General features: G+C 47.4%; 1 protein-coding gene across 1 annotated transcript; it reads right to left on the reverse strand.

The window, feature by feature from the left end:
- Positions 1-1,618: 1,618 nt before the first annotated feature.
- On the reverse strand, positions 1,619-12,832 carry LOC309357669 (uromodulin-like 1). Its single transcript, XM_081890049.1, has 5 exons — positions 12,461-12,832; positions 10,460-10,684; positions 6,958-7,114; positions 5,785-5,877; positions 1,619-3,094 (listed from the first exon to the last, which is right to left on the reverse strand). Exons 1-5 carry the CDS (start codon positions 12,685-12,687, stop codon positions 3,083-3,085), a joined length of 714 nt encoding a protein of 237 aa, XP_081746175.1. The 5' UTR covers positions 12,688-12,832; the 3' UTR covers positions 1,619-3,082.
- Positions 12,833-13,169: the final 337 nt, after the last annotated feature.

Genomic DNA, 13,169 nt, shown 5'->3' on the forward strand with positions numbered 1-13,169 from the left:
AGTGGTACCTCGGGTTACATACGCTTCAGGTTACAAACGCTTCAGGTTACAGACTCCGCTAATCTAGAAATGGTGCTTCAGGTTAAGAACTTTGCTTCAGGATGAGAACAGAAATCATGCTCCAGCGGTGCGGCAGCAGCAGGAAGCCCCATTAGCTAAAATGGTGCTTCAGGTTTAGAACAGTTTCAGGTTAAGTACAGACCTCCGGAATGAATTAAGTACTTAACCCGAGGTACCACTGTACAGTACACACACAGAGGCCTCTCCAGTGTGATTATCCTGTCTGGGTCTGGAGATTTTTCTGCCTTCAAGTGAGCTATTTTGGCCCATCTGAAGACCCACAAGTGCTGAAGGACATTGAAAGAAGCTCTTACCCATCCTTCTCTCACCCTGTCTGTTCTACTCCTCACAGTCAAAAATTAAATTGTATGTTTCTTGGGGCAGATATCTGTTCCCGTTTATTTATTCCTGTACTGTGCTTTGATGGAGATGTATTTCCCAACAAAGAGCGCTTCATAGTGAGGCATTCCTGATCGAACCATGGTTTAGTTTTGTTGGAGTATAATGGCCGCCACGTTGCCTTTTTTGGGGTCAAATAGGGTTGAAGAAGTGAAATCAAATCCTGAAACAAGTTTATTCTACTTTCAGGGCATGAGGAGTTTAAGAGGTTGTCTCTCCTAATGAGGAATATATCTGAGTGTAACCTGATGGAGATGGATAAATATAAATATAACATGTCAAGTGTGGGGCAGGGGGCTGCTCTTTCTGCATTTATCCTATTTCAGTCTGTCTCTGACTGTTTCGTTCTGTTGACACTGTAAGTTTTTAAATAAATGAATGAGTACACTGTATGTGTTGTTAGGCGTGCTTCAATAGTGATGTTACTGATTTTGATGCCTTGTGTTTGCCTGCTTTGTAGAAGAGCTGGATGGTAACGTGTTCCATATATACAAAAGCGTATGATCATCCAGTGCTCATTTTCTCAGGAGGAAACCTTGCCTGAGGGAGCATTGGTAGGGATGTTAGGCAGAAACTCCACAAACACTATGTCACCACTAGTGTGCAGTGTCTGGGAAGTCCCAGGGTGATCACATGGCACACCTGATTCTCAAATGTCTCCTGCTTAACTCCTTCACTCAGGAATGGTGTGGTGTGGTTTATGAAGTTACATAAGAAGGGAAAATCCCCAACCCATCCCAAACAGCTCAACCCTGCAGAAACATCCCGACAAGTAATTAAACTTTTATGAGTCCTGCTGGTCAGTGGCTCAAGTTGCTACATAATCTGACCAGCAGTGAAAAAGGGAATTGATTTCACATAATTGCACACTTCCTCTCCCTCTCCCTCTCCCTCCCTCCCTCCCTCCCTCCCTCCCTCCCTCCCTCCCTCCCTCCCTCCCTCCCTCCCTCCCTCTCTCTCTCTCTTGATGATCTATCAGACACAAAGCTTAATTGCAGAACTGAGAGCTGCCAAATTCCAACATCTGGATTTTGTTGTCCTGAAAATTCCTCCCCACCCCCAGTTGTAGGTAAGTTTAAAACGTTTTTGTCAGCAAGGAAGAGAACTGTGCACAAGCTCAGAGGAATCCTTTATTATTTCACATGCTTCCAGGGTCTAGTACAGAAAGCAGGTTCTATGAATCAAGTCAGTCAAGTCTAGTGACTAGAACTTCAGCTTGAAGTAACCATCTGCCCAAACTTGGCCCCAGATCCCACTTCGCAATATCATACTCCTTGCTCCTTTGAGGCAGAGAAAAAGCCCAAAATGATGTTAGAGCGCAGAATACCAAACTGGAAAATGAATCAACAGGCATTGTGATGTCAGTGCCAAAGGAGCACTAATCTCCAAATCAGTTGGGAACCATAGTTTTCTCTATGTCAACAGATTAAGCAGCCTGGCTAGGTGGATGAGGCGAAGGACAAAGGAACCCTAAAAACTGATGCACAAGCTATCAAGGCACTATGATTAATCACATTCAGAAAGCAAATGACTGGGAAGGGAAGGTAGTGGGAGAGATGCAAGGAACCCACTAGCCATTTTTCCAGCAACTAAAGGATTTCTAAAGAATCAACAGCAGAGGTGCAGTTAAGAAACTTTAAACTCTGAACTTGAGTGGTCTTACACCTGCCCCGGTCAATATGCAATACTTTACTTCCTTTAAAATTAGGCACGTCAGCCCAGCTGCAGTTGGGGGACCCACCAGCCCTGGACTACTGCTGCCCCCCAAGTCCTGTCTAGACAGCACCGCTGCTGATAAACAGGGAACTATCCAGGGAGAAGTCTCAGTTCAGCTCTTCTAACTTCCATGGATCGCAAAGGACCTGTTTGCTTATCCTTTCATTTCCCTCCCCCTCCCTTCAGACCTGTGACCTCTTTCTTGACTTGGACAAATTCCTTCCAGATGAATACAAGCCAAGGTGCCTGACCAGTGTCGTCTGAACGTTAAGCCAGGCGTTGTGATGCTGCAGCAAATATTGCTAACACAATCGCGCTTGGAAAAAACAGTTAAATCCCAGGAGATAATAACCGTGAAACCCAACAATCTCCTTTCATGAGGAAGATTCCTGACCCATGTCAACTCTTGGGAATTTCTACTCCCAAATTATTTAGGATCAATGCTGCCAACTAAGCTCTAAAGAAGGGCCCCTCTTTCTTCGCAACCTTGGCTTCTGAACTTCCAGTCTCCAAGGTGGACACACAACTCACATGGGTCCATTAGCCCATCAAAACCCTTTCAAGCCAAGCCTTTTCTCTCTTTCAGAATATGCTGCCCACTCCAGTGACACCTCTGCAGTTCTTAGGTTCTCTCATGAAGAAGGAAGGGGGAGAGAGAAGCAGAGATTTAAAAAGCAAGCAGCAGTGTGTTCCCAATTTACACTGGCGGCAGCGGCAGCAGCATCAAATCATGGCATAGCTACTGGCAGCAGCTGGTACTGAGGGCTTCAAGGGGCTTCCATCCTTTGGGGCTCCAAGGCTGCTGCCATTTTGATTTGGCGCTTCCGATACAACCAGAGAAGTACGACGACAGACGTTAAGACAAGAATGCCGGTCGATAAGCCTAGAAGAGCAGGGAGCATCATGGTCATGTCAGATCCTGGAAAGATAAATGGAATGAGAGTTGGGTGGGATTGGCCAATGTTGCAACGTGGTAGTAATTCTTTCCTAGGTGTCCCCAGTATTGCAGACATGTAAATTTAAAATTCCCCGCAGGTGAGAACAAAGTGCCACCGGCAATGCGCAAATGTCCAACCCAAGATGCAGGATTGGCAGTGGCAATCCAGGACCCCATGTGATGGAGAAGATGAAATCCTGAACACTTGGCCAGCCTGAGGAGACAGATGCTGTTATGGGTTTTGTGGGGTCAGCCTGGATGATATCCTTGAATCCCTTCCAGGCCTGCAGTCCTACATCCAGTAAGAGTTAGAATCTAGTTGAAGAGGCTGCAGAACCTGCCCAATCAGTCCCTGTGTTAAGGTAATGGCCATTTTGCCCTCATCAGCATTTCAAAGGTGTTGCAAGAGCTGCAACAACAGCAATGGTGCTCTCCAGCCTAATGGGCTGGCTTTCCCCCACCGCCTTCACTGAGCTGCAACATAGGGAAACAATAGACTTGGTGAGTGTAAGATGGAGACACTGAGGCATGTTTTGCTCTGTGCAGGGGCTCCCGTGAGAACCAGGGGACAAGCAAGATCTGTTGGGGTGTTGTTGCTGTGAGCACCTCCATCCTATGCTCAGGTGGCATACATGTGTAAATAAAACCATATACAGTGGTACCTCGGGTTACAGATGCTTCAGGTTACAGACACTTCAGGTTACAGCCTTCGCTAACCCAGAAATAGTACCTCGGGTTAGGAACTTTGTTTCAGGATGAGAACAGAAATCACACACCGGTAGTGTGGCGGCAGCAGGAGGCCCCATTAGCTAAAGTGGTGCTTCAGGTTAAGAACAGTTTCAGGTTAGGAATGGACTTCCGGAACGAATTAAGTTCTTAACCCGAGGTACCACTGTACAGTCGTACCTTGGTTGATGAACGCCTTGCGACTCGAATGTTTGTGCTCCCAAACACCGCAAAACCAGAAGTGAGTGTTTCGGTTTGCGAATGTTCTTTTGGAAGCCGAACGTCCAACATGGCTTCCACAGCTTCCAGTTGGCTGCAGGAGCTTCCTGCAGCCAGTCGGAAGTCGTGCCTTGGTTTCCGAACATTTTGGAAGTGCAACGGACTTCCGGAACGGATTCTGTTCAACTTCCAAGGTACGACTGTATCCCAAAGACACCATATTCTCTGATGACCTTCATTCCAAGGAAACCCTGAGCTTCCCACTCAGAAATTGTGGTGGCATGTAAAAAATATTATGCAGCAGAAAAGGATCAAGGGGGATCAAGAACATTGCTCTCTACCCCACCACTCCTAATGGGCACCGGCCACCCCTGAGTGTGTGGGGTTTGTGTGCACGTTTGTGTGCATGTTTGTGTGTATGTGTTTGTGAATGCATGGCCTCCCCCCCCCAACCTTCACTCATTTGTGTGCATGTCAATCCTTGAATGCTGACAGAAGAGAAGGTCATGCTTAGAAATCAGACCCACCATCCCTAAGATAAAGGTAAAGGTAAAGGGACCCCTGACCATTAGGTCCAGTCGTGACTGACTCTGGGGTTGCGGTGCTCATCTCGCTTTATTGGCCGAGGGAGCCGGCGTACAGCTTCCGGGTCATGTGGCCAGCATGACAAAGCCGCTTCTGGCGAACCAGAGCAGCACACGGAAACACCGTTTACCTTCCTGCCGGAGTGGTACCTATTTATCTACTTGCACTTTGACGTGCTTTTGAACTGCTAGGTTGGCAGGAGCAAGGACCGAGCAACGGGAGCTCACTCCGTCACGGGGATTCAAACCGCCGACCTTCTGATCGGCAAGTCCTAGACTCTGTGGTTTAACCCACAGCGACACCCGCATCCCTTCATCCCTAAGATAGTAGAACTCAAATCCTGCAGGGCTTACTTTTGCTGAAATATTCATGGGATCAAGCCATAAGAAATATGGAGGTGGAACAAAAGAACCCAGCCTAAGGCTGTCGAGTCCTTTGCTCTCGCCCACAGCAGGAGTGCAAAGGTGAGGCGATTAGCTGGATAAGCAAACCTAATTTTAATCCCCACTTCTCAATCTGTGATGATGTCCCTTCAAGCACTCCTTTTCTGATGACCTTGTTGCAACCCTAGGAAAAGCCAGCAGTTTGTATACTGCTCATATTTATCATTTATAAGGAATGTCTTTTCTCTCTCCTACTTCAAGAATGCTTCACGATGCATTGCACATCTCTCTGTACATCCAAGCAACCCTGCAAGAGTTTCACAGGTAGGCAGCTGTGGGAGAATTATTTGCCCAAAGTTATCCACCAAACTCATGGCAGAAGTTAGACTTAAATCTGTTACCCAGATCCAAGGAGCAAATTCAGCCTTCCTCAACTTGGTGCTCACCAGGTATAAGGTAAAGGTAAAGGGATCCCTGACCATTAGGTCCAGTCATGACCGACTCTGGGGTTGCAGAGCTCATCTCGCTTTATTGGCTGAGGGAGCCGGTGTACAGCTTCCGGGTCATGTGGCCAGCATGACTAAGCCACTTCTGGTGAACCAGAGCAGCGCACGGAAACACCGTTTACCTTCCCGCCGGAGCGGTACCTATTTATCTACTTGCACTTTGACGTACTTTCGAACTGCTAGGTTGGCAGGAGCATATTCAGCCACACACGCACACACACACACCTGTAGCTGGTCCAGGTGCAAACTCTACCTGGGTCTTTGGAACCGGTCCAAAGGAGATTATGTTGTGGCGGGTTTGGTAACTGTCCCTGCTGCTTGGTTTGGAGAGGGTACTTAAGCAGCTCTGGGAAGGAAATGGAAGGATTATTCAATGTGGAGGCTGCAGCTCAGTTTATTATTATCACATTATTTATCCCTTGAAAGCACAACATTAAAACATCCACACAAATTGGTAAGGGGAAAGAACCACCATTAAGGCTCAGAGCGCAGTGGGGGAGCTTGGGGCCGCATATTTCAGTAGTGCCCTGTGCAATGCCATAATTCAGCACTCCCCGCCTCTCAAGCTACATTCTAAATAATAGTTGCGGCTTCCCCTGCAGCCCTGAATAAAATATTGTGGGGCCCCAGGTAAGCCCTGCCGCACATAGTTGATCACATGACATAGTGCACAGACACACTATTTCAATGGGGATGCCCATCATTTTTGTGGGGGCCCAGCCCCCTCAAATATTTTATTGTGGGGGGCTGAAGCCCCCACGACTCCTAAGAATTGGCTCCCATGCCCTGCGGCACCCCTGAAAGTCCACACTCTGGGTGACCAAACTGGTCATGCTCCCCTAAATTCTCCTCTGCAGAGATGCAAGGTTCAGCAAAAGGCTTTATTTTTATCCACAGCTTTTTTGGTTTCTAGAATGGCCGTCTGTGGCAGGAGTTGGTTACAGAACAGCAACTGGAGAAGAGAGGAAGGGGAGAAACATAACACATTAAATAAAGCAAGAAAATAAGTCAGGGGGTAATTACCGCCTGATAATTTGGTTTGGATGTCATGTCTAAAAGTGTCTTCCCTTTGTTCCCCAAATCCTGGAGACTTTTGGAAGGAGAGGCATTCTGGATATGCTCAGAGGTACCCTATTCTTTTCTGGGCAACCTCCCAAGGGTCACATGCTAGTGGAGGAGGGGGAGGGGAGTTTAAAACGATCATTGCTAAAACTCAGCTGCTAGGTAGTATAACAACTGCATAGACATCAGCTGCTTAGAGAATATTTGCTAAACCTGAGCTGCTACTAAGGCAGCTCAGCTCAAATAGATGCCTTAGCTTGCACCCTTGCCAACATACTAAAAGAGGGGTAAATTACACAGTGCATACACCTCTTGAAAGACTCTAGCGGCACCCTTTGGTCCTCTGACTTCTAACGGAGCTCACCTGTTCACATCCAGCGTCGTCACTCAGGCAGACACTGAGTTCACAATGCAGATAAGCCACAGTGTGGCTCACCATCTGAAAAAGTTCGATGGTGAAGTTGGCTGTTTGGGATTTGCTGTTCTGGAGCACTTGAATATGTGCGCATTCACTCAGTGATCTAGGAGAGAGAGAGAGAGAGAGAGAGAGAGAGAGAGAGAGAGAGAGAGAGAGAGAGAGAGAGAGAGAATCACCTGCACAGCAGCTCAATATGCACCAAATCAGCAGACTAGAAATTCACAAACTGTTGAGAATCCTTAACTGAACAAGGAACAAGGAATTCAAACTCTGGACATGCTGTGATGGGCCCAGATGCTGCTGAATTTAAAGGTGATGGTGGGAGAATGAGATATATTTTCGGATGACAAACCTCTCAATATCTATTATTAGCTGAGGAATGAAAACCCCATATTCGCGGGTGGCGCTGTGGGTTAAACCACAGAGCCTAGGGCTTGCTGATCAGAAGGTCAGCGGTTCAAATCCCCGCGACGGGGTGAGCTCCCGTTGCTCGGTCCCTGCTCCTGCCAACCTAGCAGTTTGAAAGCACATCAAAGTGCAAATAGATAAATAGGTACCACTCCAGCGGGAAGGTAAACGGCGTTTCCGTGTGCTGCTCTGGTTCACCAGAAGTGGCTTAGTCATGCTGGCCACATGACCCAGAAGCTGTAAGCCGGCTCCCTCGTCCAATAAAGCGAGCAACCCCAGAGTCGGCCACGACTGGACCTAATGGTCAGGGGTCCCTTTACCTTTACCTTATACCTTTGACAGCTGTCTGGATTACATAGATGGTTGGTTCTGAGTTCGTAACTTGTGATATTCCTACGATTTGCTGATGTGGCACCTGGCTGGATCTGAACAGCCGTGCTCTTTCAGCAGTCATTGGGGTCACTGCCAATGGGGTCTTATTGCATTATGGAAAAGAGTGTTTGCCCAGGGCTGGAGAAATCCCTCCTTTAAAAAAAAAAAGTCAAGGTGATTTTGCTAAGCAGACTCAGCCAGATGTTGTGTGGGTTCTCTATGATTCCCTTGATCCTCTTTCGGCTGACAACATGGCAGAAGTGATCCTTCCTGCTGGCGAGCCACCCCTAAGCCTTCACGTACGGATAAGGACAGTGAAGGAAAGTCACCATGAATTAACGAATTTGTCCTCATGTAGTCGAGGCCAAGGGCAAATGGATTTGCATCTGGCACAAGGATACAGGCGAACAGCCAAAATGACCATTTGCCACCTATGGATTGGGGGGGGAGGGAGGTTCTTGCTAACAGTTGGCACAGGTTCTGAATAAGCTGTTAGGGTTGCAGCAGACAAATCAGCTGTTGGAAGAGGCTAGGAAGGTGTGTTCTCCTTCATGGAGAGCACGTGTTGCGGTGGGGTCTGCTGAGCCACCCCTCTGTTACCAGGCAGGGTCTCTAAAGATGGCCTGAGGCAGTGATTGGTTCACTGGGTTGCTGGGGTCAAAGTTATGTTGCAATCTTGGTGGGAGGGGTAAAATGTTTAAATACTCTGCACGCAGCCTGGAGCTTTCTCTTTGCTGTGTGCAACGGATCACGCGCCCACCCGCCCTTGAGTAAGGGGTTGTTGCATTGACCTTGCTATGCCTGTCATGGGGTCGTCTGCCGTTGGGGCAGGGGCTTGGTAGGAATTTTGTCCATCTGGCTGATTGGCTGGGCCATTTGGTTTTTGCCTACTGCGTAGCAAATTGTCACAACTTGTAAGGTTGTGGTTAGGCATTGGTTATAAATTGGTGGAGGAGGGGTTAGGATAGGCTGGGCCTGCCCCTCCATGGTTGCTGCGGAAAGGGAATTCCGTTAAAGGAATCCTGGGGCTTGCCATCTTTTTGTCCAATCCCTGGAATGGGACTAGGGCCGGCAAGCCTTCGGGGAGCATGCAGATGAGAATTGAGGTTCTGTGACTCAGCTCCATTTCTCCCCGACATGCTTTCCCCCGCAGTGTCTTTCGGTGGTGCCCGGAAGTCAGTTCTGTCCCAAGGCGGGGGGACAGATAGTCTTAACCAATGCCTAAACAACCACTCACGGCTTTGTATTTAAATAAAGTTGTGGCCAAAATTATGCCAAAAACCTTAAACAAAAATTAAGTGTGTGTTGTGAGTTATTTGGGGGGTGGCTTGGGGACCTCAACACGCAATTTCACGGCTGTTGCACCAAAGGATGTAGATAACAGCCTAATGTTGCAAGCCCAACCCCTCTTACCTGGGAGTAAGACCCACTAAATTCAATAGGACTTACTTCTGGATTGCACGGTCCATCCATTCTGCAACTTTTGACCCCACCCCCAACTTTCCCACTCTTGCTGTTCACCATAATATCCCCGGACCAGATTCAACTACAGTAACAAGTCATCCTAGCGGAAACCCATGCAAGGACTTCCATTAGCGTAATAGGGCATTCCCAGCCTGTCCTGTATGTCCCCTGAATTGGCTAGGGATATGTGTGCCTGGGGAACCTTCAGAACAGCGCAGGGAGACAGGGGAATCCTTTTGTTTTTGGTTTTAGAAAAGCAACTAATAAGTGCAACCAATAATCATGATGATGTTTCATTCATTCATTCATTCATTTAATCTTGTACAACTCTCACGGGATTTAATTTTATATGGCGTCTCATAAACAAAATAAATAAATAAATAAATAAATAAATAAATAAATAAATAAATAAATAAATAAATGTCCATCTGGTTCGCTTTTCCCAGAAGCATCTGTCTGGCCACTGTCAGAAACATGAAACTGGGTTTAAGGAGTCTTTTCTTTCTGATCCTGCAGAGCTTTTCTAACGTGTTTGTGGTGGTGTTGGTGTAACAATCAGGCCAGGCCAAGCATAAACGGGGAAAAGTGAAAACTCCTCCTGGATCTCTAACCAATTTGACATGGGAGCAATGCCTTCCTGAACTCAGATATGGCTGTCCAGGTAAAGGTAAAGGGCCCCTGGATGGTTAAGTCCCGTCAAAGGCAACTATGGGGTTGCGGTGCTCATCTTACTTTCAGGCCAAGAAATCCGATGTTTTCCACAGGCAGCTTTCCAGGTCACTTGGCCAGCATGTCTAAACCGCTTCTGGCACAATGGAACACCGTGACAGAAACCAGAGCACATGGAAACATTGATTACCTTCCCACCTATTTATCTACTTGCACTGGCGTGCTTTTGAACTGCTAAGTTGGCAGAAGCTGGGACAGAGCTTACCCATCGCGGGGATTCGAACCGCCGACCTTCTGACCGGCAAGCCCAAGAGGCTCAGTGGTTTATACCACAGCGCCACCCGCATCCCTATATGGCTGTCAATTACATCCTGAATATCTAAAGCCAAATCCATGCACTCCCCACCACCACCAAGACGACAGACAGCATCCCTTTCTACAGTCCCTGATGCCCCAGACAAAGGTAGGTTCTGGAGCATCCATTTCCCACCTCACACCAAGCATCCTTCTGCCTCCAGTTGTTTCCCCACCTGACCTGGGGAAAAGACAGCAGGCAGCCTCTGGACCCACAGGCCTGGCAGTGGGCGTTACGCAGCACGACTTGACGCTCAGAGTCGGGTGGCTTCTGTTGTCCTGCAGAACGATCTGGGCCAGGAAATTGTTAGGGAGAGATGAAGTCTTGCCCATGGCTACAGTCTGTAGGCTCATCTCCGCAGTGTAGTTGCCAGAGCCACAGGCATCGTCAGACACAACCGCAAAGCTGAGTGGAGAGAAAGAGAGAGGGAGTGCAAGTGGGGAAGGAGGTGGGGGTTATCCCCTTCAAATGGAGGCTAAACTACAAATATCCCTTCCAAAGCCCAATTGTTCTCCTTTAACATCTCACTATATAATACATATATGCCTCCGAAGTAACAACAATCCTTCCTGCATCTGATAAAGGGGATGTTAGTCCATGGAAGTTGATGGAACAATAAATCTGCTGGTCTTTCCATGAGGCTCTGAAAGATGCCCTAATTTATTATGAGCAACCACAGATATTCAATCTCCCTGCTGAATTTCAAAAGGACAAAAGAAACTACCAAAAAGAATTGCAAAAGGGAATACGTCTCCACAGCCGAACTGCATCAACACTCCGCTTTTGTAAACTGAAAACGGCAGCAGAACATTGTTAGTTACCTCTCTTTGGTTAGGCTGTTAATAATAATAAAAAAGCAGGTTATTTGCATATGAAGGGGGAGCAGGAAATATCCGGGGAATGAGCGTAGCTCAGTATTACAACATCTGCTTTGCAAAATGAATGAATAAATAAAAAGAGCAAAAACAATAATCTTAAATAAAAAATAATCTAAGGAAGCACGGTGCTTGGGTGGGGGCTAATGAGAAGCAAATGTGCTCAATAGCCGAGGAATGTTGGACATGGAAAAGAAAATAGAAAATCAAGTGAGCATGGAATGAAATAACCCCGAGGGCATGGTTGTCTGGCACTGTGAACAGAGGCATCCTGTTAATGCGTGAGGAGGACACACTGCCACATTTTGTTGCAGTTGCCACTTGTAAAATTCTGCTATTACAGCCATTTGGGATGCAGGGAGGTTGTAAGAATGAAACAGAAAAGCCATCAATATATTGCGAAAATGAAATAAACTGCAGTCCTGGCAGTTGAAGATCCACCATTTGAACAGTTATAAAAAGTAAGGTGAAAAAGGTAAAGGACCCCTGGACGGTTACATCCAGTCAAAGGCGACTATGGGGTTGTGACGCTTATCTCGCTTTTAGGCCGAGGAAGCCAGCGTTTGTTCACAGACAGCTTTCCGGGACACGTGGCCAGCAAAACTAAACTGCTTCTGGCTCAATGGAACACTGTGATGGAAACCAGAACGCACAGAAATTCTGTTTACCTTCCCGCCACAACGGTGCCTATTTATCTACTTGTACTGGCGTGCTTTTCAACTGCTAGGTTGGCAGGAGCTGGGACTGAGCAACGGGAGCTCATTCCATCACAGGGGTTCAAACAACTGACCTTCTGATCCGCAAGCCCAAGAGGCTCAGTGGTTTAGACCACAGCGCCACCCACATCCCTGTGTAGAATGGTTTTAATCCCTGACTGGAGCAGTGGGGGGTTATTTGCAGCTCATGATATCTGAAGGGAGCTTGTAGATTCCTCTCACCCTTGTCCAGAGGCAGTATTCGCTAAGCAAGGCCCCCTGCCCAGTCACCACTCACCTTGCTTCCACATGTGAGGCTACCCAAAGCATGGCCTCAGTTCCTGATCTTAAGCACCGAACAGCTCATTTAACAGAAAGCTATCCCGATTCATAAATAATCTTAATTTTGCATGTCCTACATTGATCTCAGCATTGAAATGACTGCCTCTCACTTGAGGCTATCCTTACCCAACTTGGTGCCCTCTAAATGTTCTAGACTACAAGACCCATGGACTACTAAATGTTCTGGACTACAATGGCTGCAGTCCATAAATATTTGGAGGGCACCAGGTTGGGGAAGGCTTCCAATAGCCCCAGCTCCAAATAGTTACCCATCCATGAAAACATCATCTGAGCGCATCACTCTCTGGTGGTGTACTCTCCAATCTGACAGAGTCGAATTGGGGTCCCATGGTGGTAACTCAGCTACTGAGTCTCCTCCTCCTCCCCCTCCTCCAGTAGAATCACTTGTGATGGGAACTTGCTCTTCAGAGGTGTATGAATTAAATCCTCTACTGGTGCTGATAGCATCTGCAGAGAAGTCTCCACCAGCCTTCATACCAGGTGTATCTGAAAGGCTCCCCAGGGTGGGTTGGACTTGAGCTTCAGGACTTAGGAATATCTCAGATATGTCTGGTGGAAGACTTTGCAAATGGGATGCCTGGTTTAGAAGACTACCAACAAGTCCATCAGCAGCAATGCTGGGAAATAACGTGGTCATTAGAAATGCTGGTGTATTAAGAGCTGTAGAAAACACTGAGGAGATTGGCAAGGAAGAAGCAGCCTCCTCCTCCTGTTCCTGTTCATCCCCTGCCAAGCTGGGCCTTTCAGGGTGGTCAGCTTCTAAACTTGCTGGCTGAGGTTGCAAGTGAGATGCAACCAGGAACTGATCTCCAGTCCCAGCATTCTTGTTTCTCCTGTCTTTAAGAAACCTGCCCTTGCTTGCTGATGGTGAGGAAGCTACCATTTCAGTTGTTCCACCTACACTAGACTGTAGCCTGTAGGAGTCGGTCTGCAGTGTTTCCAAAATCAGTGCTTTTT

This window comes from Podarcis melisellensis (assembly GCF_964234715.1).
Source record: "Podarcis melisellensis genome assembly, chromosome: 15".
In the NCBI taxonomy this organism is placed as follows: Eukaryota; Metazoa; Chordata; class Lepidosauria; order Squamata; family Lacertidae; genus Podarcis; species Podarcis melisellensis.

Coding starts and splice junctions, on each gene's coding strand:
- LOC309357669 (XM_081890049.1), bottom strand. CDS start 12,687: ATGAAGGCTGGTGGAGACTTCTCTGCAGATGCTATCAGCACCAGTAGA. Junction 7,115..10,459: donor GCCTGCTGTCTTTTCCCCAG/GTCAGGTGGGGA, acceptor TCTCTCTCCTAG/ATCACTGAGTGAATGCGCAC. Junction 5,878..6,957: donor ACGACGCTGGATGTGAACAG/GTGAGCTCCGTT, acceptor TTTCCTTCCCAG/AGCTGCTTAAGTACCCTCTC.